The sequence below is a fragment of the Daphnia magna genome, linkage group LG6 (assembly GCF_020631705.1).
Source record: "Daphnia magna isolate NIES linkage group LG6, ASM2063170v1.1, whole genome shotgun sequence".
NCBI classification, from domain to species: Eukaryota; Metazoa; Arthropoda; class Branchiopoda; order Diplostraca; family Daphniidae; genus Daphnia; species Daphnia magna.
Window position 1 is genome coordinate 4,600,894 of NC_059187.1, and position 24,169 is coordinate 4,625,062.

Here is a 24,169-nt window from a genome sequence, read left to right on the forward strand (position 1 = left end):
CTACTTTATTTTTATTTTATTTTTGTTTGTAAGTTGCTCGTCTCTTTTAGCCGAAGAATTTCGTTTGCTGCCAGAAATTCGTCTGCTACGAGGGGATGAACAACAAACCATTCACAAACAATAGCTAAATAAAAATAAACCAGATAGAACTAGGGCTATAAAAAAAATTGGGAAATGAAAAATGAATAGGGTACCCACTGCTAGGAAAAAAGGGGGAAAATCTTAATTATATTTATGAAAACTTATTTTTTAACATGAAGAAGTTAGTTTCTCCATAAGACGCTGCAGCCGCAGCCCGCAGCAGACCAACTTGGACACAAATGAGATTTTCGCATTTGTGGAGAACGTGCAACGTAGGATGTTTTACTGCTCTAGAGTCGTGTCAAAGTTCCTCAGTTTTTGGCGGATTTGAACAAAGTTTCTGCGCTCTGCAGGGAAATTAAGTAGCCGCTGTATGGAATATGGTGACGTAAACTATTTTAAATCAATATTGAATTCAGGGAAATCTGTACTCCTTATTTCGCCAAGTTCTCGCCAAAGGACCGCCTATTACTGTTTGTACATCCCAAAGTGATCCGCCTTTTGGAAATTATTCGAAATTTTAGTCCCGAAAAGAATCTCGACGAACGCCAAAGGTGCCTCTATATTTACTAAATACTGATGAAAATGAATGTAAATTTTTCATTTTTCTAGAGTAAACCCTAAGATGTGTGCCATTATTTTTGTCGAACGAAGATGCACGGCCAATGTACTTAACCCCTTCTTGAAGGTCTTTCGCCTCTTTTATTTTTCAAGACATTTGTGTTCCGTGTCTAAATTCACAATCTCTTTGTTTGGACTAGGATGTTGCCAAACACGACAAAACTTTGGAATTTATGAAGCCATTATTCACAATGGGCCAGGCATTAGATCGAAACGCTTCACTGAAAGAAACTAAAATTCTCAACATGAAACAAAACTAGATTATGACCAGCTTTCGCGAAGGTCGTTGTAATCTGATAGTGGCAACCTCTGTGCTGGTAGCTAATTTTTATTTATCAGTTTTGAAGGAGTTTTTCTTAATGTTTTTTTTTTTCACCTTTATTCGTAGGAAGAAGGAGTTGACATTCCTGCCTGTAATCTAATTTTAAGATTCGACCTCATCAAAACCTACTGCGAATACGTTCAGGCCAAAGGTAGATCGAGCCCGTAAATATCTACCTTTTTCTAAAGGAAACCAAAAAGACACACAGAAAGGGAAAATTCGTTTGTTTTTTTAAATTATTGTTAACTTATTGGCGCCAGAAAACTCGCGAATTTCTTACACTAGTAGACTTTCACGCCGATACATGGTTCCAGTAGCAAAGTGGCTTCTTTATGAACCCTAACACAGAAATGAGCAAGTTTAAAATTAGTCTCTGATGTGCCAAAATTAAGCATTTAATGAATTCAGGCCGAGCAAGGAGCAGGAAAGCCTTTTATTGTTTGATGGTGAGCCAAAGTGAAACGGAAAGCTACCTGAAGAATTTGGCACAGTTCCATAGCATTGAACAGCAGCTCTTGGCTATCGGAAATTTCGAAGACGATCGGGACAGTGTTATAGACAACCTATTTTGCGAAATCATTCCACCCTACGCTCCCTACGGTGAAGACGGACCCCGTATTACGTTACTGAGTAGTATATCGCTTGTCAACAGGTATAGTCCTTATCGCAGGGATGCAACGTCATTAACTTCGCGTTTCCTGTGCTAAACGTGACGTAAAGAAACTCTGGTTAACATGCATTGTTGAAGCTACGAGTGTACTTCGTAACGTCCCAAAGCCAGGGAGAGAGGGAAAGAAAGCGAATTGACGATCACAGTGTTACTTCAAATTAAATTTCATTATTATTTTAAAAATATTTCTTTCTTTGTTCATTTAGGTACTGTGGCCAGCTCTCGTCAGATCCAAATGTCCTTTTGGCCCCCAAACTAACAACCAAGAAAGCTGATAAAAGCGTAGCCGATCCCGCTCAACTAAAAAATATTAAAGACGTTCTTAAAAAATTACCAAATGATAATCGTGGAATGACCAACGGATTTTCGATTGGTGATTTATACCAGTGTCGTCTAATTCTTCCTCTAAACTCGCCCTTGAGAGAAGAGATAATTGCAGACGTGATGCCAACTAAACGTCTGGCCAAAAGAGCAGTTGCTTTAAAAGCATGCTTCACAAGCTGAAAGAGCTGGATGACGTTCATCTCTTTCCTATTCCACGGCTGATTCCAGAAGAAGAAGAGGAAGAGTTGCCAATAGAAGATGATGCCAGTGTACCTCAACACCATGGAAACGTCACGATTTGCAAACGTCGTTTCCCTGCTTGTTTTTCGAATTGCCGACCTATTCCGAGACAGCCCAACTTCGTTTATTTGATAGACTTTATGCTGATGAAGCCTTGCCTGGATGTGAACAAACTATTTTTACCATTCGTCGTGGAAACAAAGTTAGCCATTTTGACGTCACAAGTCATACCTGCGATTTGTCCGTTACCTTTGATTACGCGAGCTGGGGAATTCCAAGTCAATCTGTGTGGAGTGGATTCAATCATCCTTGACGACAGTCAGCTAGAAAAACTCGAAAAATTTCATCAGTTTATCTTCCAAGACGTGATTTTCTTGTGGAAACGTCAACTAGATTTTGACCTACAGGCCTCTGATTTGCAGTACCTCATTGTCCCTCTACAAAGTGCAACCGAAAAACTGGACTTTGTTCTCGTCGAAAAGATGATCAATGCACCAACCGTCGAGTGGGAAAAACGGCCACCTTTCACGGGCAACAAGTTTTCATTCGAACCGAAAGAGTATGTCGACGCAGTTATCGTTCCGTCCTATAAACCGCTGGGGACATTAAATCCCTTCTACGTCGATGGCGTTTCAGACTTTACACCGCTCTCTGCGTTCCCAGAAAGAGAGAATGAAACTTACGCATCTTATTTTTCCAAAAAAGTACAATCAGATATTGACTAATGAAAATCAGCAGCTCGTGCAAGTCAGTCGCGAGATAACGGGGAAAAACTTCCTTGTCCCGATGTGAATAAAACAGTGTGTTTTAAAGTCCTTTTTAATATGGCAAATTATCTATTTTATTCACAACAGATTGGCTTCAACGAAGAAAGAAATTCCAATGCATCATGTGCCTGAACTTTGCAATATATATCCGCTGCCAGGATCTGTTTGGAAACAGGTGGTATGGATCCCATCCGTTCTCCATCGTCTTAATGGCATGCTGGTGGCCGAAGAACTTCGCATCTTGATCTTTAAAGAAGCTAACGTGGGAATAGATTTTTTACCGGGATCCGTCAACGTTTTCTCGGTCTGGACCCCGTTGAAACTTCAGCCGCCCAAATCTCGTTCAGACAGCCAGTTCGTTTCGTATCCAATGCCTCTAACAAACTCCTTGAAAACGTCGGTGTCCACGGATTTGTTAGACCTCGGGGCAAGTATGATTTGGCATCTTGAATATGACGAAACAGAGAAGGATCTCTTGCCACCGGATTCTGCCGTCGACCAAACTAGTCCGTCGTCATCGATCGCGGAAGCGAAAACGGACGCTTCAAGTTCCGAACTTCTCTACAAGATCCCAGCACTTGACGAATTCCTGGAATTCCATTGTTCGATGGAAGACCAAAAAAGGAAATGGGTTGATCTGGCTTCTGAGGATCCATTGGAATGCCAACCGAATTGTAAACCGGAAATGATTGATTTGAAATTTGATGTGGGCAATCCCAGCACGCAGTCAGTTTTCGGGCCCTCGCCTGGCATAGTGTTAGAGGCTCTTACCCTTGCTAAGGCAAATGATGGGTACGATATGGAGCGCTTGGAAACGATCGGCAACTCGATTCTAAAATACTACCCAAGCGCTTGAATTAGTTCAAACTTATGGCAAAAAAAAAAAAAAAAAAGGGGGCCGCGCGAAATGTTTTATGTACTCACGTTGTGCATGAACAGATGTCCGTTCTCTTCTTGGGCTCGAATAAAACGATCTAATATTGCATTTAAATTTAACGAAAGGTGTTTGAGGTACAGGTGAAAACGATTCCTAACTGCTATTATAGCAAACGTCTCGTTGTTGACCATGGCTGAACGAAGGTCAGTTAAAATGGCGCGGCTGTATTGGCAACGATTGTCGAAATAAAACCGCGTTACCAGATAATCTGCAATAAAAAAGGTTATTAAAGATCAGACTGAGCCGGCCTTCGTCACATCTGCTATTGCTCGCCTCTCCGTACACATAAATGGATATGATCAGTTTTAGAATCGAGTTGCCGATCGTTTCCAAGCGCTCCATATCGTACCCATCATTTGCCTTAGCAAGGGTAAGAGCCTCTAACACTATGCCAGGCGAGGGCCCGAAAACTGACTGCGTGCTGGGATTGCCCACATCAAATTTCAAATCAATCATTTCCGGTTTACAATTCGGTTGGCATTCCAATGGATCCTCAGAAGCCAGATCAACCCATTTCCTTTTTTGGTCTTCCATCGAACAATGGAATTCCAGGAATTCGTCAAGTGCTGGGATCTTGTAGAGAAGTTCGGAACTTGAAGCGTCCGTTTTCGCTTCCGCGATCGATGACGACGGACTAGTTTGGTCGACGGCAGAATCCGGTGGCAAGAGATCCTTCTCTGTTTCGTCATATTCAAGATGCCAAATCATACTTGCCCCGAGGTCTAACAAATCCGTGGACACCGACGTTTTCAAGGAGTTTGTTAGAGGCATTGGATACGAAACGAACTGGCTGTCTGAACGAGATTTGGGCGGCTGAAGTTTCAACGGGGTCCAGACCGAGAAAACGTTGACGGATCCCGGTAAAAAATCTATTCCCACGTTAGCTTCTTTAAAGATCAAGATGCGAAGTTCTTCGGCCACCAGCATGCCATTAAGACGATGGAGAACGGATGGGATCCATACCACCTGTTTCCAAACAGATCCTGGCAGCGGATATATATTGCAAAGTTCAGGCACATGATGCATTGGAATTTCTTTCTTCGTTGAAGCCAATCTGTTGTGAATAAAATAGATAATTTGCCATATTAAAAAAGGACTTTAAAACACACTGTTTTATTCACATCGGGACAAGGAAGTTTTTCCCCGTTATCTCGCGACTGACTTGCACGAGCTGCTGATTTTCATTAGTCAATATCTGATTGTACTTTTTTGGAAAAATAAGATGCGTAAGTTTCATTCTCTCTTTCTGGGAACGCAGAGAGCGGTGTAAAGTCTGAAACGCCATCGACGTAGAAGGGATTTAATGTCCCCAGCGGTTTATAGGACGGAACGATAACTGCGTCGACATACTCTTTCGGTTCGAATGAAAACTTGTTGCCCGTGAAAGGTGGCCGTTTTTCCCACTCGACGGTTGGTGCATTGATCATCTTTTCGACGAGAACAAAGTCCAGTTTTTCGGTTGCACTTTGTAGAGGGACAATGAGGTACTGCAAATCAGAGGCCTGTAGGTCAAAATCTAGTTGACGTTTCCACAAGAAAATCACGTCTTGGAAGATAAACTGATGAAATTTTTCGAGTTTTTCTAGCTGACTGTCGTCAAGGATGATTGAATCCACTCCACACAGATTGACTTGGAATTCCCCAGCTCGCGTAATCAAAGGTAACGGACAAATCGCAGGTATGACTTGTGACGTCAAAATGGCTAACTTTGTTTCCACGACGAATGGTAAAAATAGTTTGTTCACATCCAGGCAAGGCTTCATCAGCATAAAGTCTATCAAATAAACGAAGTTGGGCTGTCTCGGAATAGGTCGGCAATTCGAAAAACAAGCAGGGAAACGACGTTTGCAAATCGTGACGTTTCCATGGTGTTGAGGTACACTGGCATCATCTTCGATTGGCAACTCTTCCTCTTCTTCTTCTGGAATCAGCCGTGGAATAGGAAAGAGATGAACGTCATCCAGCTCTTTCAGCTTGTGAAGCATGCTTTTAAAGCAACTGCTCTTTTGGCCAGACGTTTAGTTGGCATCACGTCTGCAATTATCTCTTCTCTCAAGGGCGAGTTTAGGGGAAGAATTAGACGACACTGGTATAAATCACCAATCGAAAATCCGTTGGTCATTCCACGATTATCATTTGGTAATTTTTTAAGAACGTCTTTAATATTTTTTAGTTGAGCGGGATCGGCTACGCTTTTATCAGCTTTCTTGGTTGTTAGTTTGGGGGCCAAAAGGACATTTGGATCTGACGAGAGCTGGCCACAGTACCTAAATGAACAAAGAAAGAAATATTTTTAAAATAATAATGAAATTTAATTTGAAGTAACACTGTGATCGTCAATTCGCTTTCTTTCCCTCTCTCCCTGGCTTTGGGACGTTACGAAGTACACTCGTAGCTTCAACAATGCATGTTAACCAGAGTTTCTTTACGTCACGTTTAGCACAGGAAACGCGAAGTTAATGACGTTGCATCCCTGCGATAAGGACTATACCTGTTGACAAGCGATATACTACTCAGTAACGTAATACGGGGTCCGTCTTCACCGTAGGGAGCGTAGGGTGGAATGATTTCGCAAAATAGGTTGTCTATAACACTGTCCCGATCGTCTTCGAAATTTCCGATAGCCAAGAGCTGCTGTTCAATGCTATGGAACTGTGCCAAATTCTTCAGGTAGCTTTCCGTTTCACTTTGGCTCACCATCAAACAATAAAAGGCTTTCCTGCTCCTTGCTCGGCCTGAATTCATTAAATGCTTAATTTTGGCACATCAGAGACTAATTTTAAACTTGCTCATTTCTGTGTTAGGGTTCATAAAGAAGCCACTTTGCTACTGGAACCATGTATCGGCGTGAAAGTCTACTAGTGTAAGAAATTCGCGAGTTTTCTGGCGCCAATAAGTTAACAATAATTTAAAAAAACAAACGAATTTTCCCTTTCTGTGTGTCTTTTTGGTTTCCTTTAGAAAAAGGTAGATATTTACGGGCTCGATCTACCTTTGGCCTGAACGTATTCGCAGTAGGTTTTGATGAGGTCGAATCTTAAAATTAGATTACAGGCAGGAATGTCAACTCCTTCTTCCTACGAATAAAGGTGAAAAAAAAAAACATTAAGAAAAACTCCTTCAAAACTGATAAATAAAAATTAGCTACCAGCACAGAGGTTGCCACTATCAGATTACAACGACCTTCGCGAAAGCTGGTCATAATCTAGTTTTGTTTCATGTTGAGAATTTTAGTTTCTTTCAGTGAAGCGTTTCGATCTAATGCCTGGCCCATTGTGAATAATGGCTTCATAAATTCCAAAGTTTTGTCGTGTTTGGCAACATCCTAGTCCAAACAAAGAGATTGTGAATTTAGACACGGAACACAAATGTCTTGAAAAATAAAAGAGGCGAAAGACCTTCAAGAAGGGGTTAAGTACATTGGCCGTGCATCTTCGTTCGACAAAAATAATGGCACACATCTTAGGGTTTACTCTAGAAAAATGAAAAATTTACATTCATTTTCATCAGTATTTAGTAAATATAGAGGCACCTTTGGCGTTCGTCGAGATTCTTTTCGGGACTAAAATTTCGAATAATTTCCAAAAGGCGGATCACTTTGGGATGTACAAACAGTAATAGGCGGTCCTTTGGCGAGAACTTGGCGAAATAAGGAGTACAGATTTCCCTGAATTCAATATTGATTTAAAATAGTTTACGTCACCATATTCCATACAGCGGCTACTTAATTTCCCTGCAGAGCGCAGAAACTTTGTTCAAATCCGCCAAAACCTGAGGAACTTTGACACGACTCTAGAGCAGTAAAACATCCTACGTTGCACGTTCTCCACAAATGCGAAAATCTCATTTGTGTCCAAGTTGGTCTGCTGCGGGCTGCGGCTGCAGCGTCTTATGGAGAAACTAACTTCTTCATGTTAAAAAATAAGTTTTCATAAATATAATTAAGATTTTCCCCCTTTTCTTCCTAGCAGTGGGTACCCTATTCATTTTTTCATTTCCCAATTTTTTTTTATAGCCCTAGTTCTATCTGGTTTATTTTTATTTAGCTATTGTTTGTGAATGGTTTGTTGTTCATCCCCTCGTAGCAGACGAATTTCTGGCAGCAAACGAAATTCTTCGGCTAAAAGAGACGAGCAACTTACAAACAAAAATAAAATAAAAATAAAGTAGATAGAACTGGAGCTAGAAAAAAAAATTGGGAAATGAAAAGATGAATAGGGTAACCACTGCTAGGAAGAAAAGGGGGAAATCTAAATTATAGTTATGAAAACTTAATTTTTAACGTGAAGAAGATGGTTTCTCCATAAGACGCTGCAGCCGCAGCAGACCAACTTGGACACAAACGAGATTTTCGCATTTGTGATAAACGCGCAACGCAGGATGTTTTACTGCTCTCTTGGCTTGCTGTAAGATGCGAATATACACATGTGCGCAATGATAGGCACCATATGGTCCTATAATAAATAAAGAGTAATTATTGATCAATTCGGTCTAACAAGTAAAATCACAGAAAGAATTGAATAATGTCCTTTACCAACCTAGAGCTCTAAGGAGTTAATTTATGTCTTTAAGTGCATCCAACAATAAGTCGATCTTGTCTGGGTGTTTTGCAACATCAGATTCAACTTTGGCAATCAATTCACCATACGAGTTTTTAAATTCTTGCATTAGTTTAAACACCATATCAAGGATTATAACGCTCAATGTCAGCGAATCTGGATTCTGTTTGTTATTTTCGTCATCGTATTGAAGGACGATTTCGCAAGGCTTCGTGGAATACCTGGTACATTAGAGATGACACGTAACATATTAAATTATTAAACGCACGTACGTCCAATGTACGCACGTACGTACGTAATAACCATAGTTTTGGTACTATAAATTACAATAATAGTAACCCCTTCCTTACACCCATTATGGCGGCCATTTTGATTACGCGCCTAATTCAAATATAAATGCAATCTAAAATTAAAACCTAAATCGAAATCTTTTATGGCAGTGCAGGTAACCAATATCCAATCTCTCTAGACTTAAGCATGGCAAAACACGATAGGCGAACAGAAATAATGTATTTTAAATGTGGCTCCAATTAAAATTTAAAAATTGAGTCATAAAAACTTTATCCATCTCTGCCATGCAATAAAAAATAGTAAAATCAAAGTAAAAAACAATTGATTTATGGAGATGAAAGTGCATCATTTATTGTCCACAACACACATTAAGATATATAAATTGTTTCAGTTACTTTAAAGACAATTTACTAAATAAAAATAAAATAATGTGATAAAGTAATTGGTATAACATGATAAATACTTTGATTGTTACCCTTGAGAATTGTTGATAGCTCCTATGATATTAAGAAACAAGGGCCATCCAAAAGAGATTATGTCACCAGAGCTGTGCAGCAAATGGCTAGATGGCATCGGCTAAAATATTATCATCAAAAATATCTCCCCAATGTTCAAATGCTTTGTTGGTAGTGATAATTGCCGGCCCAGTTTCATACCTTTTGGCTATTACTTCAAAAAAATCATCTGCTGAGTAATTTGGCAATTTCTTAAATCCCAACTCATCTAGAATCAATAAATCAGATGCTAGATATTCATTAAATTTTCTATAGTATGAGTTATCAGCTTTTGATATATGTAATTGCCTTAACATTTCAGCAGTGGTGGTAAAATAATAATTTTCAGCCCTCCTAAGTTCAGGATAGGTAGTTCCCATAAGGTCGACTAATTTAGGCAGTAATTTATACATTAAAGGCTCACTACTACCAAGTATATGTGTATGCCTCATGCATCTACGCATAATACGTCTAAGTACATAGCCTCTTCCTTCATTTGACGGCATGATGCCATCACTAATTAAAAAAGCACAAGCACGTAAATGATCTGCAATAACCCGATAAGAAAACTTCGCTTCTCCTTCTGGTTTAACTTTTACTATATTTTCTGTATAAGCAATTATTTCCTTAAATAAATCTGTGTCATAATTATTATACACGTTTTGCATCACAGCACTAATACGTTCTAATCCCATTCCAGTATCAATAGATTTCTTAGGCAACTCAATCCTAGTATTGCTATCTATTTGTTCAAATTGCATAAATACCATATTCCAAATCTCAATGAAGCGATCGCCATCCTGATCCTTAGTCCCTGGTAACCCGCCCTTTATTTGTTCCCCATGATCATAAAAAATTTCCAACTAAAATATTAAAGGATGGTAATATAGTTTTTGTTGGTGGTGGGGTCGGTAATGCAGTTTTAAGCTCAATAGCTAAGGCTTATAAAAACAATAATTGTAAAATTATATATTTTGCTTGTTATAGAAATTTGCAAGACAGATTTTATCAAGAAATAATTGAAGAATCAGCTGATATAGTAGTTTGGTGTTGCACACAATCAACTTGCTTTTGCCGCACGTCTGCAAAACTGGTACTAGACAGCTCATTTAATGGCGATATTAACAACGTCTGCAATCTCGGTCAAATTAATAACGGATAGAGTTCGCTATTCTTCAACTGCTTAAACACAAATAGCCTAACTGTTTCAGATAGTTACCTGGTTTTCTTTTAAAGGGGTAGAATATTCATATTGAATTGCTTATCTAACTAACGTAGTAATGGCCTCTATTCCCCATTCTCTCATGTGGTTAAGCGGGTGGATGATGACTTCCAGCAGGTGATTTGTTACAGGACGCCAAAGAACTTCTACCCTGTTTAGATTTACAAGACCAGTTGCCAACAGTTTTGCTACGGCAAAAAGTGAGGGCTCCTGCAGTAAATATAGAAGGAGTTCAATCTATTAGAATTCAATCTACTTTTATCCAGATTGAATTTGTACAAACCCTGTTAGTAAACAAATCTGGTAAAAAAATCTCAGATACAATTAATTAGATTGAAATTATGCCTGTTTGAGAAGGTACCAAACTCTCGTGTCAGTTTATCTAAAAAAGCAAAAAAGCTGAAAAAGTAAAAAAGAGTATTTAAAACACGTTTTGTACGAGGGAAACATAATATAGGAATATGAAATCATGATGAACATGATGATATAAGAATATAATTATACCTTTCTCGACAAGTTTTCCAGCCGAATCTATAAATTCCATCGTTCTCTTCACGAGCAGTCGGCCCTTTTCTAAAAGTAATATATTTATTCATTTTAAATGACAGCAGGCCGCCATTAAAAACGAAAATGACAACAAACGAGAAAAAACAAAACAATTGCCGGTTCAAATGCGACGGCGGCTGCTGAGATTTCGGGGGTAGGAGCTAGGGGCCTACCCACCACTGCGTCGCTTGAAAGGATGGTCACGTGTCCATCCTACTGAGCCAATGAAAACCCTGGAAATGGTGCCGTTTTCTGGTACGTACCTCTCCGTACGTACGTGGAGACCATGTTGGTTCGTCCAGTTTGAACGTTTGTTAAACAAACTGTTTGCTCATCGATATAACTAACTTGCTCTACTTAATTACTCACAGCCTCAGTCGTCAGTTTTTCCGGAAGAGCAAATGGTTTCCGGGTTTCTGTGTGGCGAATTGGCGTCCAGGCCGTACCCTATCGGGAACTTCCTGAACGGAGTGAGGGCCCCTAGTGACGGGGAACGTTTCGGACTTCCATACAATGTAAGGTAACTGGTCCAAAATGATTTTCTGACATCTACCGACGCGAGCCCATACAGCAGCTGATTGGTCCCTACCATCCATAGAAATTAACCACTGTGATGTTGGGTATGCTTCACGCTTTAGCTTAAGATTCACCATGAACTGAGTATCGAGTGAGCACTCACATTGATCAGGCTCAGGATCTTGCTTGTAGTACTTCAAGGTGAGCTTGTAGAAAGCTGAGGAATATTGGTCGAGTCTAAACGTCGTCTCTTGGCTTCCTCTTGCGTTTTCAATTGAGCTGATGTCGAATGCCCATTTAATATGATACAATCCGTCAGATAGCGCTGTTACCTGAACGTCTGATGGAACATTCACCGATATCGAAGAAGAAACATCTGAATCTGACAAACTGGCCATTTTCGTACTTGCCTCCAGAAGCTCACTCTTTTTCTCCGACATTCAGTAGATAATGAAGTAAAACACACTATTAATTGCACTCAGCACAGCTGTTCGCACAGGCCCCCGTATGATTTTAATTTTTTCTCTACCCGCATAATACGGGTCAAGAGACATTACGTGCAATGCTGATAAATTGACGTAGAATGTATTTCTGTATGCCTAGATAAATGCAAGCTCTTTCAAGCAGAACAACTAGACGGCATACGGCATACAGCATATGTCTCTAACCCAGTTACCATTCTCAAAAATACACAATGCTAAAAATTCCTGATGAAGTCATTCGTACAAGCATGGGGGGAATATTTGAAGAACAAATTAGCTGATAGCTCTCATGGGGGGAAAAGAATGTTGCATTGATTTTCTGATATTATTCAGGCTTATTAAAAATTCTGTGAAAACAAAACGACAAGTCATTCACATTCCGTTGTACGCAGACCCACCGCCACCCTCAGGGGCGACCCAATTGATGTTCTGACTGGGGTCCTTGATATCACATGTCTTATAGTGAATAAAATTTTGAGCACTTATTTGGAACTTCTTACTCTGCCCGTCCTCCGTTGGCACGTATTCGTAAACACCTGGAACAAGAATGAATTAAAATCGAGAGCAAAGTTGTTGCAATGGCGATAGATTAGTTACCAGCGGGACAAAAGCGACCCTCTGGGCCATCATACACAGCAAGATTTTGTTTGACTTGTACTGTGTCGTCCATCAATGTTAAATGAGGATGTTGATCCCCTTCGTGGTTCGTTCCCGTTAACGCAACTGAAGTCAACAGATCAAAAGTTATTTTCCCATCAGGCTTTGGATAGTCAACCGGCTGGCATTGTGCAGCGGGTTTTAGCTTTCGATGGTCAGCACCTAAAAATTAAAAATTGTCGACGTTTATAAGGCGAACAGCCAACCAAGCAACCTCCTGGGAAAGTCAATTTGGGAATTGACTGTAAACCTCCTTCGTTAAGGGCCCTAGCGCCATAACCAATCCTAGAACAAGACGTCAGTTTAATTCATTTACAGGTGATGATTCATGGACGTACCTTTTTGCTCCTTCAAGCAATGGCTTGACGGAAGGGTGAAGTTTCCATCGCTGGAATTCTTTGTATGGACTGATAAACGGATTGCGGTAATCGAGCCCAATCACAAGGCCCATAGCTATAAGGGGCGTCTTACTTTCGTCCGTAACGTGGTAAAAAAACGATCCACCATATGTTGTTCGCTCCTACGGGATGTAAGAAAATGAGATGTTGCCCAATTGAAACGTTATTACGATAAATACCAATGGCCAACCGACGGTATGTTCTATCCTTCCAGGATGATGCTTTGCAGGGTCTATTTCCCATAGCTCTTTTAACCCAATGGCATATGTTGGAGGTTCACATTCTGTGCGTAGATTGAATTTTTTGTAAAGCATTTTGGCTAAATAACCATGACAACCCTCAGCAAAAATTGTGCATTTTGCATGTAATTCCATGCCACGAGCAAACGTGTCCTAAGGATTAAAGGGATTTGCGTTGTAGAAAAATGAAACGAAAAAAGATTTCGAAAGATTTTTATAAATGTGGGGGGCTCACTTTAGGAGATCCATCTTTTGCGATTCCAACATCGTTAGTAGCGATGCCTTTAACACTTCCATCTTCGTGGTAGAGTATTTCAGATGCTGCTATGCCAGGGTAAATTTCAACACCCAATTCTTCTGCTTGTGAACCCAACCACTGGAAAAAATGGCCCAGCCTCACAATCATGTTTCCATGGTTGTGCATTGGCATACCTGCATAAAGATAAACCTCGTCTCATTTACAGTACTGTAATTATTTTAATGTCATATAGTACCGGGCAATATTGGCAATGGAATCCTATAGTTTTCTGTTAAAAGTGCAAATTTGTCCTCTGTAACTGGGGTGTGAAGGGGAGCCCCACGTTCTTTCCAGTCAGGAATTCATTCATTCAAAGGACCAAGTTCCAAACATGCTCCAGATAGTGTATGTCCACCTAAGTGAGAGAACACCTATTACATAAGATTTATCTCATGGTTAATTTCAACCAACTGAGGTTACCTATTTCTGCAGCTTTCTCAACAACACATATTCTCATTTCTTTTTCATGCAGAGCAGCAAGCTGTTTCAGTCGTATTGCAGCAGACATACCAGCAGGTCCACCACCAACAATAACAACATCAACCTCATCCACTGCTCTTTCCATATCCACACCTGATAACAACAAAATCTGTGCAGTTGACTGACCTAACTTACATAAAATTAGCTCAACTAACATAACCTCCCATCTTGGATCTTTTTCTCGCGGATGGACTGTATAATGGGTCGTAATTTTAGGAAAAGACTGCTCTGTCCACGAATACAAACGTTTAAAAACCAAACAGCCATTTTGACCTAAATCAAAAGGTTGATAGAATGCAATAACGAAGGTGAATTTTTATAATAACGATTTACCTCTGTTAAAGGCTCGTAAAACAAAGCCGTGGACCATTTTCGTTAACAACCTGATGGCAACACAAACAACTGTAAACTGCTGGGTAAATCGTAAGCTGATAAATAAGCAGACGACGCTTAGTCAACATTTTTGGGCAATTCCAGCCTCGGGGGAAAACAATGCTTATTGATCCTGAATAGGAGGAGTGGTCAAGAATGGAGTTTTCGGAGCTAAAATTCCCAACTCCCATGACGAAAGTTTTCAACGATGAGAAAACATAATATACTGGACTGCAGTGGGACGACAAATGTCTGTCCACACAAACTCTGGCTTACGTGACGCTTGGATAGACGAGGAGAAGATACGGAAATCTATATATGGGACATCTCACGTCCGCCTCAGCTATATAACAGTACGTAATCTCGAGGTCATGGAGAACAGGAATGCGTTAACATTACGTTCAACAACTTTCTATCCATATAAAGTGTTGTTAGAAACCTCGACTAACATAAGGTGTCTCATAGTAGTTCAATTACTAACACACATCAGGCAGGTAATTTTTCAGTTACGTACTACCGTACGTACAAACGAAACGGGAAAACTGGTAGGTTTCACGCCACCAGATGGCGTCAACAATGAGATTGCACTCTTTCACGCTGTGTACTTTGCCCTATCCATTTGGTTGTTGTCGTAAGCATCATGTCACGATGATTTCCGTAATTTTTACAAATAAAATATTATTTGTGAACTGATTAGCATTCTGAACAATATGCAAAATTTATTGAAGTTTGTGGAAAGGAAGTGTATTACTGATTAAGTTCGATTGAAATTTTGAAAATAAAACAAAATGTACCAAATTTCAAACAATGAGTTTGCGATTCTTAGCCGATTTCCATATCAATAAACGAAAAACCAGAAAAAGTTCAAAGATTTTTCTACAAGTCTAAAAAGTCAACAAAAAACTATTCACAATGAAGAATTTTTCTGACATTGTTTCCTTGATGGCGTCGTTAATAGGTATTGAACTTGTTGACGATGAGCAACCCTCTTTGGAAATCCTAGACTTGGTTACAAATGCAGTGGAACCGGAATCCTACCACATGCGACCGTCTGTACCGTACGATCCAAACTTTCGGTTCATACCGATACCCCTGCCACCAGATCGCCCAAAATCTAAGGAAAACAGGCACACGGTCATCCATATGCCCGACGAATCGAGTGACGAACCAGACTCCTATGTCCGTTACGACTCTTCGTCGGGACGAGCCGATACTTCAGGCATCGAGGCATACTGGAACCGCCCGCCCCCAGAAAATTTCATACCACCACCACCGTATTGGCCGCCCGTTTCGTACGTGCCACCCCCTCCGCCAGAGCATGTAGAGGCTTACAGGTATGAACCTACAGTGAAAACACCTTCGGCCCAAACAGGGGACGAGGATCTCATCACTGAACAACCTGATTATGGAACTACCACAACGTATGATACTGCTTATGATCATCTACGGCAACAGGCCCCTGCGTTTGGCTTCCGAAAAACCCAGAATGCATGTCCACCCCAAGGGCCCAACGGTCCGTTGCCGAAGGTTTCACCTCAGCCGCGGAATGAATATTCCGATAACCTGGAAAGAGACAAGCTATTCTTGCGTAGGTATGAAGAAATAATCATAGAAAAGGCTTTTCTACGACAACGCAACATGCAATCGCAGACAGAAAACCAAGAAATTCGTCGTGTTAACTCCATTATGAGCCATGTCCTGGAACAATACCAAACTCAGGAGCACAAGAAACATGCAGAACAGGTCATTTTTCCAAAAAAAATGGAGCCCAGTCACATGCCTTGGCAAAGAAATGAACCTACTCCACCTCCGCGCAGGAGTTCCGCTGCTAGAACGGACATTGATCACGCCGTGTATGGTACCCCAAATCTTAACCGAAACCAAGGAAATCAGGCCAATAATCAACAGGCTCGGGGACCACCTCAAAACGAGACTGAATCTACCACGTCAGCAGAACGAATGCATCCATCAAGACCCGTGCCTTCGCAAAGAAATGAGCCAGCAGTGATGTCGGTCTCATCTTTCTGCGGGACTAGCCGTAGCCACGTAACCGTCGAATCAGAAATAGGTCACGCTAATCCGAATACCTATGCTGTTCCAAACGGTAAACGAAATGATGGCTTCCGGATCATTCACAACCAGACTCTAACGAAGACGGACCAAGACAGGCCAGCATATGAGACACCTTTATCGGGACAAATGCGGCAAGGACCGATGTCATCACCAAGAAATGGGCTAAGTTCGGCAGCGATGCCTCCACCACCTCCTTGCGGAGCTTACGGCGCACAATCAGCCCCTAAACTTGTACCCGTCTCATCTGATGGTCCAAGAAGATCATCTCCAAGCCCCCCATCTTGGTACGGCCCTCAAGGAGCGACACCTCCGAGCGTGAAACTACCTGAAAGCAAGGAGCAGCATCGTAATGGGAACTCGAAGTTCAAACCCCAAATGGAACCGAACCGAAGTTTCTTGACGCATGCGGGAGCAAATGTTTCTTCTGCAAACGGTAACAATCAACCGGAGATGAAAACGACACGAAAGCTCAATGAATGGAAATCAAAATCGTACCTGGATCTTGAAAGTGGGCAAACTTCCGAGGAGTGGACTGAAATCTCCTTGAATTAATTGTATCTTTTTTCCGACACGAAGTTTTTCAAAGTTGCAGACAATGTGAATTGAATCACCTTCGTTCGTTTATCGGAAAAACGATCAATTAATAACAGTGCATTTTCTACCGTCCCACTTGACCCCTGTTCATTGCAGCGTTTTTCTTTTGTTTTTTTTTAAGTTTGTTTATCACCTTCAAAGCACTGTTTTGTCAGTCAAAAAATAATATGATAGCTGGTAACAACGTTTTTCTTTGTGGCAATCCAACGGAATTGATTGGCGATCCCGTAAACGGAGCTGTTCATTGCCACGTGATTTTCGATCATGTACTTTCTATCCAAATCGTCTTCTTTCGGTAGGTTTGCACGCATGTTGAAGAGGGTGATCGGTACTGCACTTATATTCGTCAAAAATGCATGCCGACATCTTCGACACTTGTTTACAAACCGCCGGAAGAAGGAGATGGAAGAAAGTATACATGTTTTCTTAATGAACGCGGCCGTGAATCAACTACCTTTACGTGGAATGAGTCGGGCAATTCTAAAGGAGCGCTGCAAGGGAAGACGTCGGTTACCCGTTTTCAATATTCGAATGTGTGTTGATTTTCTTTTAGGGATTGGCCCCCCATTGCAATGCAAGACTGAATAGAGAGGTAAGAGCTCTCAGCTGATGTCACGATGTGGATCATATAGTACAGCAATATGATCTCCATCCGGGCAGGTCTGGAGGTTACTAAGATAGCAAGTCAATCAAGTGCTTAGCGCAACCCTTTTTTTTTCTTTTTTCAATAACTATTTAAGCATTTTCCTAAAATAGAAATTTCAGGATGAAACTAGGAAATTAGCTTTAATGGTGGAAATGCATACTGAAAAGAACTTCGCTACACTATGCTATTCAATTAAATAGGGTAAAAAGCACAAGTGAGATTTAAAGATGCCCAACAAATTCTCTATGCCAATGGGCTAACGTAATGAATGAAGTCAATATTCTGTACTACGTATCTGAAGATATATTGTCATAAACAGATTCACAAATATTTGATATAACTCTAAAATTTTAAACTGTAAATTAATGTTCAGAATTACAAATCTGTTCAAAGCAAAATTGAAATTGCCTTCATCCGCCTTATTTGATAAAGAATAGAAACAGTAATGAATTAGGTAACGATATACATTTGTATTCATCATTTCATTGAGTAACCAAAATGGTATGGAACGACTAGTGAATGCATAAATATATATCAAGGAAATACTTAATTTGGAACGAGGACTGCCAATGATAAAACAAAATCTAATTGACACTTCATCGAGCTAGATGGACAACACAATTTTAACGATTAATAGTACTTTGGTGGTTCAGTGTAGTAGGCTGGAGCTGCGTAAGGTGTGGTGAAGTACTCAGTTTTCTTGGGGTAATACTCCGGGGCTGCAGTAGTGTAGTATTCAGCGGCCTTAGTGGTGTAGTATTGGGGAGCTTCAGTGTAGTAAATTGGAGCAGCATAGGTAGTAGTGTAGTACTTGGGGGCTTCGGTATAGTAACTTGGCGAAGCATACGTTGTGTACTCGGGAGCCTTGGTGGTGTAGTATTCAGCAGCCTCAGCATAGTAAGACGGAGAAGCATAAGTTGTGGTGTAGTAGCTAGGTTCCACGTAGTACGAAGGACCAGTTGCGGTGTAGTAACTTGGGGCAGCGTAAGTCGTTGTGTAGTACTCCGGTGCCTTTGTTGCGTAGTATTTGGTAGCCTCAGTGTAGTAGCTTGGAGTAGCGTAAGTTGCCGTGTAATGAGCAGGGGCCCCTGTGTAGTAACTTGGAGGTGAGTAGTACTTTAGGGCTTCTGTGTAGTAGGTCGGAGCAGCATACGTAGTGGTGTAGTAAGAGGCTGTTGTGTAATACTCTGGTCTTTTACATGTCTTCCGATAAGCCTAAAGACTTCCTTAAGAAGACCTAACGACATTTTTCGAAATTTACAAAGAAATCCTTTGGTCATCTTTCTGATGACATCTTAATGATATCTTTATGACTTCTTAAAGCCATCTGTTTGTCATCACAAAAAAATTTCGCAATGTTTGCGGGATTGTTGGCTTATTTTTTATTTGGTCCTTTTGTCAGTTCTTAATTCATCTGCACATATTTATTATATTACAACATGTTTAAGACGCTTTGACATATATTTTTAAACTGTATTAAGACAAGATATTTTTCTTACGTAGATTGTTGGATTCGAACTGCAGACCTCTGACTTCTTGGCTCAGTATCCTAACCATTATGCCACTTTAGTACATAAACAATGAAATCAAAGTACTTATTGAACTGACCTATGGATTTGTTACTTAGGTAGTATCATTGTCAAGTCCCGACTTAGTCTTGCTCATGGATATATTTAAGAATTTCTTTTTTAGTCTTCGACAGCTTTATCCAAAGGTAGTCCTGGACGGACATCTTAAAGACATCTCTATATAGTCCCAAATTGCTTTGGCTATAAGTGTCCCCTACAGGACATCTTAAAGTCATCTCTATACCCATATAGCACATTTCTGCCGTCGGATGTCCGAATCATGGCCGAATATCCGTTAGATATCTATGTACTCAATGGGTAGTTCCAGGGATGTCCGTCGGCTAGTCACCTTGGAAGTGCAATGGATGTGCGAAAATTATATTCTACGGACCTCCTTCCAACAGCCAAAAAGATTTTCAATTGTTTCATTTAAGGATCGGCCTCGAGCCAATCGGGGCGCTTTTTTGCAAATCGGGTTTCTCATTTCGGGCCAAGGAGGCGTGGCTCAGGGTGGAAAATTCTTCTCCCCGAATTCAATTGGGGTTTGCAATCAATTGGATTGCAATCAATCGATTCATCAATGCAAAAAACAATATCGATTGACCCGATCTATCCGATAACAACCCCGATAATAGCTCGTTCTACCCGCTTGCCCCGATTTTTACTCTGAAACCGAAAGAACGGCATTTTTTTTCTTTTGCTTCGGGGCAACGGGTTAACCTCAAATTTTTTCCCCGCACCGCCCCGGTTGAAAAAGTGGCACCTCATTTCAACCCCGAATGCACTTTATCGGTGCGGGGCGGTTAACTCGATTAGAACTAATTGGGGCCGATCACTAAGTTTCATTATTAATTGTCAAAATTTCTTGAGAGGGGGAAAACTTAACCGTGTTCAAATTTTTCCCTTGAACGTATTTTTATTTGAAGTCCAGCATTTAAAATGAAAAATTTAAAAAATAAAGGAGTAATGATCTATTTGCCGGATGGTTTATTTTAAAATTTATTACAAAAATGAATAAAATATATGAAAGTCGTGAGTTTGTTTGCACAAGCTTTCCGTTTAGCTTACGGGAACCAAGCCATTGAAAATTAACTCACAGAAAATAAATATTATTCGGCATCTAATAATATTAAAAGCAAGTATACTTATGATAGGATTATAATTTCAAATAATAAAAAACTACTTTAAACTTAATAAATCATGCTGAAGTTTAAAATTCAAAAAATATTTAGCATAAATTGTTTAATTTCAATTTATATACCTCTGGTTTAACCTAAGTTCGACATCATCTTGACTTCTTAAAAATCCTGTATGTGATTTGTTATCGAAAAAGCTCAAGTGTTTTACAACAATTCGATTGTATTGTTCGAAAATGAAACATAATATATCTGTAGATTGGCACAGTGGAATAAGATTCGACTGTGATGCGGGAGCCCCGAGTTCGAATCCTGGTATAGCCTAATGTTTTTTCATGAATAGATGTCCAATACATGTCATATTTATAGCCAAATGAAAACCCGTTCGGATATCCTTAGAATGTCTGACGGCGCTGTTTAGGGCGGTCAAAACCAAAAAAAAATACATCCGTAGGACATCCAAATCGGATATCGGGCTGTCCGGAGGATATTAAAAAGATGTACTCAACATCCGACCCCGACATCTGTCGGACATCCGACGGACTGCCTTGTGTTATGTGGGTATAGTCCTAAATTCCTTTGTTTATAACTATCTCTAAGAGGACATCTTAAAGACTTCTTTATATAGTCCTTAATTTCTTTGTCCATAACTGTCCCCTACCGGACATCTTAATGACATCTCTATATAGTCCTCAATTACTTCGTCCATAATTATCTCTTATAGGACATCTTAAAGACATTTTTATATTGTCCTTAATTTCTTTGTCCATAAGTATTCCTTACAGGACATCTTAAGGACATCTTTATATTGTCCTTAATTGCTTTCTCCATAAGTGTCCCTTATAGGACATCTTAAAGACATCTCTATATAGTCCTAAATTGCTTTGTCCATAACTATCCCTTAGAGGACATCTTTAAGACATCTTTATATTGTCCTTAATTGCTTTCTCCATATGTCCATCTTTATTTTGTCAGGCAGGTCCCTGTCCCAAAGTATCCCCGACAAGACATCCAAAAGACATCTTTTTTGGTCTGGCATGCCCTTGTCCTAAAGTGTCCCCGACAGGACATCTTTAAGACATCTGTTTGTAGTCCGAAAAGGCCTTGTCCAAAAGTATTCTTGACAGTACATCTAAAAGACATCTTTTTTGTTCTGTCATGCCCTTGTCCTAAAGTATCCCCGGCAGGATATCTTAAAGACATCCTTTTCTAGTCTTTTTTTGTCTTGTCCCAATAGTAGGCCTGACGGGACATCTTATAGACATCTTTTTTTTGTCATTCATGTCCCTGTCCCAAAGTATCCCCAACAAGGCATCCAAAAGACATCTTTTTTGGTCTGGCATGCCCTTGGCCTAAAGTATCCCCGGCAGGACATCTTAAAGACATCCTTTTCTAGTCTTTTTTTGTCTTGTCCCAATAGTAGGCATAACGGGACATCTTATAGACATCTTTTTTTTGTCAGTCATGTCCCTGTCCCAAAGTATCCCCAACAAGACATCCAAAAGACATCTTTTTTTGGTCTGGCATGCCCTTGGCCTAAAGTATCCCCGACAGGACGTCTTCAAGACATCCTTTTTTAGTCTTCTTTTGTCTTGTCCCAAAAGTAGGCCTGACGGGACATCTTAAAGACATCTTTTTTTTGTCAGGCATGTCCTTGTACCAAAATATCCCTAACAAGACATCCTAAGGACATCTTTTTTTAGTCCGGGATGTCTTTTGGACAACCGGATATCCTTTGGATGTCTTAAAGATTACCCGTTGCTATGTGGGTTGGGGTTGTACACGTCGTTGTGCAGTAGGATGCTGGAGTCGTGTAGTATTCAGAAGAAGACGTGCCCATCGGTCCACCAACGACCGTTCTAGTAATTAAGAAGACAACAGCCAACAGCAGCATGGCACCGTAGATTACTGAAAGATCATTTTGAACATTTAATCTACTAATCCACTTGAATGCCATGCAGGTACGCACAAATTCAATTGAATTGGTTAAAATCAAAACTGATCACAGGTTTGATTCCTACGATCAAATGTTAAAATAAAACGTCCAATTACTCATAACTGCAAAACTGGAAAACACGATGTGAAATAACACCAATGAAAAATGTCGTACTGCTGTTGTCGTGTCCAAATTGCTTACAACATTGAATTGAAACATCTTTGTATATCCTCTCATTATATGCGACACCAAAATCACCCTGTTTCAACGCATTAGCCCTGCGGTTACGACACGTGCACCTATCAGGTAATGACGTAACAGCCAATATTCTTACCCCACCCTTTTTGTTTGGCGTTTTTATTTCCTGGAAACGCGTTAAACGGTTCCTAGAATTGGATTGATCCATTTGCAGTGGACGTGATGCATCCTAGATATTCAGGTGAAATTTCTCATTTAATATTCAATCTGCTAAATTAGTTAACGGGCATGAAAAAGTTAACGGAATTCCTCAAACTGGCAAATGAAATTCGACGAATTTCAGTCCAAAATCTGATTTGGTTTTTATTGAACAGACAAGACGTGCATAGCACTATACCTTCGTGTAAATTAAATCTAGAATTGTGAGAAAAAATGATGGTGAAAACGAGCCGCGTTCATCGGTGGCTATTGCGGGTGCGTGCGACGATCCGCTGCCGAGATTGGCGTGTATGTTTGTAAACTTTTCTTTCATTTTCTTGGAAAATGGAGCAGTGAGGCGCTGGTTAATTACTTGACCCCCAGCTGACCTTCTTTCCTTCTTGTATTTTTTTATGTTTTTTTATCATGACGGGTTGGGCACCGTTCGATGCGTTGGCTCACGCTGATTCCGGCAGTATGAATGTCAGCGCTAGCAACGGTACCGTTCGGGAGTTATGATTTTTTTTTGCCCGTTCACACCAATTCCCCGACTCCCACAAGTGCCTGGCTCGTCTATCCCATTGCGTCCAACCCCCATGGGATTTTTTCTATCCAAATATTTTTTCGGTCACGAATGATCACGAAACTGGTATCATTGCATGCGGCTCGTCGAGCTCGTTCCGATGGCAAAGGTCCCGCCGTGATCGGATACACCGTTCGGCCGCAAACGATTTTTAAAGCTCGAAAAATGATGATGGGCCTCTACCTGCCAATTCTAGGAATTCGACGTCAAAAGCGCAGCCGTGTTCGGAATTAATTTTCAAAAATTCATAGCAGCTGAACGGTGCGTCGGATCGCGAAAATTTTTCGACAGGTGCGATCGCGTGATTGCTCTCTATCCAGCGGTACCCGATGAGGAGCCGTGCGACCACTCCTTCCGGTAGCTGACTCGGCCGGTTTCGTCATGTCCGATTTTCATGCGGATTTTACGGTCCAGCTGCTCCTGCCCGGCTTAATTTGTCATTTTCCCATTCGTAGGGCGATCCGAGTTCACCTACACAAGTTATTCACGGTCAAACATGGAGACGAGCCACTGAATTTTCAGCGGAAAAAGGCCCGTTTCCCAGAATTTTATAAACGGTTCTTAGGAATTTTGCCGCCTTTTTTCCGCCGAATTTCTCCGGAACCCGGTTTTGGTCTGGCTGCAGCTCCTTTCCCTCCTCTTCCCTCCCCCTTGTCCCTCCCCCTTGCCTCCCCCTTATATTTCCTCCTCTTTTTTTTTGTAGCGTATTGTAAACAAGACG

General features: G+C 40.6%; 3 protein-coding genes, 1 long non-coding RNA gene and 1 pseudogene across 5 annotated transcripts; 1 reads left to right on the forward strand and 4 right to left on the reverse strand.

Moving 5' to 3' along the window:
* Positions 1–263: 263 nt before the first annotated feature.
* Positions 264–3,881, forward strand: LOC123473761 (endoribonuclease Dicer-like). The gene is given in 8 exon segments (XM_045175077.1): positions 264–635; positions 694–769; positions 843–1,019; positions 1,091–1,175; positions 1,400–1,676; positions 1,901–2,178; positions 2,181–2,980; positions 3,060–3,881. Coding segments are annotated over 6 exon segments (2,316 nt in total). The 5' UTR covers positions 264–635; positions 694–769; positions 843–965.
* Positions 3,882–3,910: 29 nt separating this feature from the next.
* Positions 3,911–7,746, reverse strand: LOC116935265 (endoribonuclease Dicer-like). Its single transcript, XM_045174666.1, is given in 8 exon segments — positions 3,911–5,016; positions 5,084–5,172; positions 5,174–5,946; positions 5,949–6,229; positions 6,454–7,039; positions 7,111–7,287; positions 7,361–7,436; positions 7,495–7,746. Coding segments are annotated over 5 exon segments (2,307 nt in total). The 5' UTR covers positions 6,708–7,039; positions 7,111–7,287; positions 7,361–7,436; positions 7,495–7,746; the 3' UTR covers positions 3,911–4,106.
* A 2,514-nt stretch (positions 7,747–10,260) lies between these two features.
* LOC123473631 lies at positions 10,261–11,384 on the reverse strand. Of its 2 annotated transcripts, none has more exons than XR_006647495.1 (4): positions 11,033–11,384; positions 10,812–10,927; positions 10,526–10,738; positions 10,261–10,444 (listed from the first exon to the last, which is right to left on the reverse strand). It is a non-coding gene; the product is annotated as an uncharacterized LOC123473631 (long non-coding RNA). The 2 variants fall into 2 exon arrangements; XR_006647494.1 differs by having other exon boundaries at positions 10,261–10,437; positions 11,033–11,379.
* A 775-nt stretch (positions 11,385–12,159) lies between these two features.
* On the reverse strand, positions 12,160–14,705 carry LOC116924562 (annotated as a pseudogene).
* A 3,754-nt stretch (positions 14,706–18,459) lies between these two features.
* Positions 18,460–19,386, reverse strand: LOC116924193 (extensin-2). The gene is made up of 2 exons (XM_045175078.1): positions 19,329–19,386; positions 18,460–19,001 (listed from the first exon to the last, which is right to left on the reverse strand). The coding sequence occupies exons 1-2, from the start codon at positions 19,384–19,386 to the stop codon at positions 18,460–18,462; spliced, it is 600 nt and encodes a 199-aa protein (XP_045031013.1).
* Between the last annotated feature and the right edge of the window lie 4,783 nt (positions 19,387–24,169).

Excerpts from the sequence above, each read along its gene's own strand:
- LOC116924193 (XM_045175078.1), bottom strand. The coding sequence starts at position 19,386 with ATGGTTAGGATACTGAGCCAAGAAGTCAGAGGTCTGCAGTTCGAATCC. Across the intron at positions 19,002-19,328 it reads GTTCGAATCCAACAATCTAC|CCTCTTACTACACCACTACG; the intron begins GTAAGAAAAATA and ends ATTACACAACAG.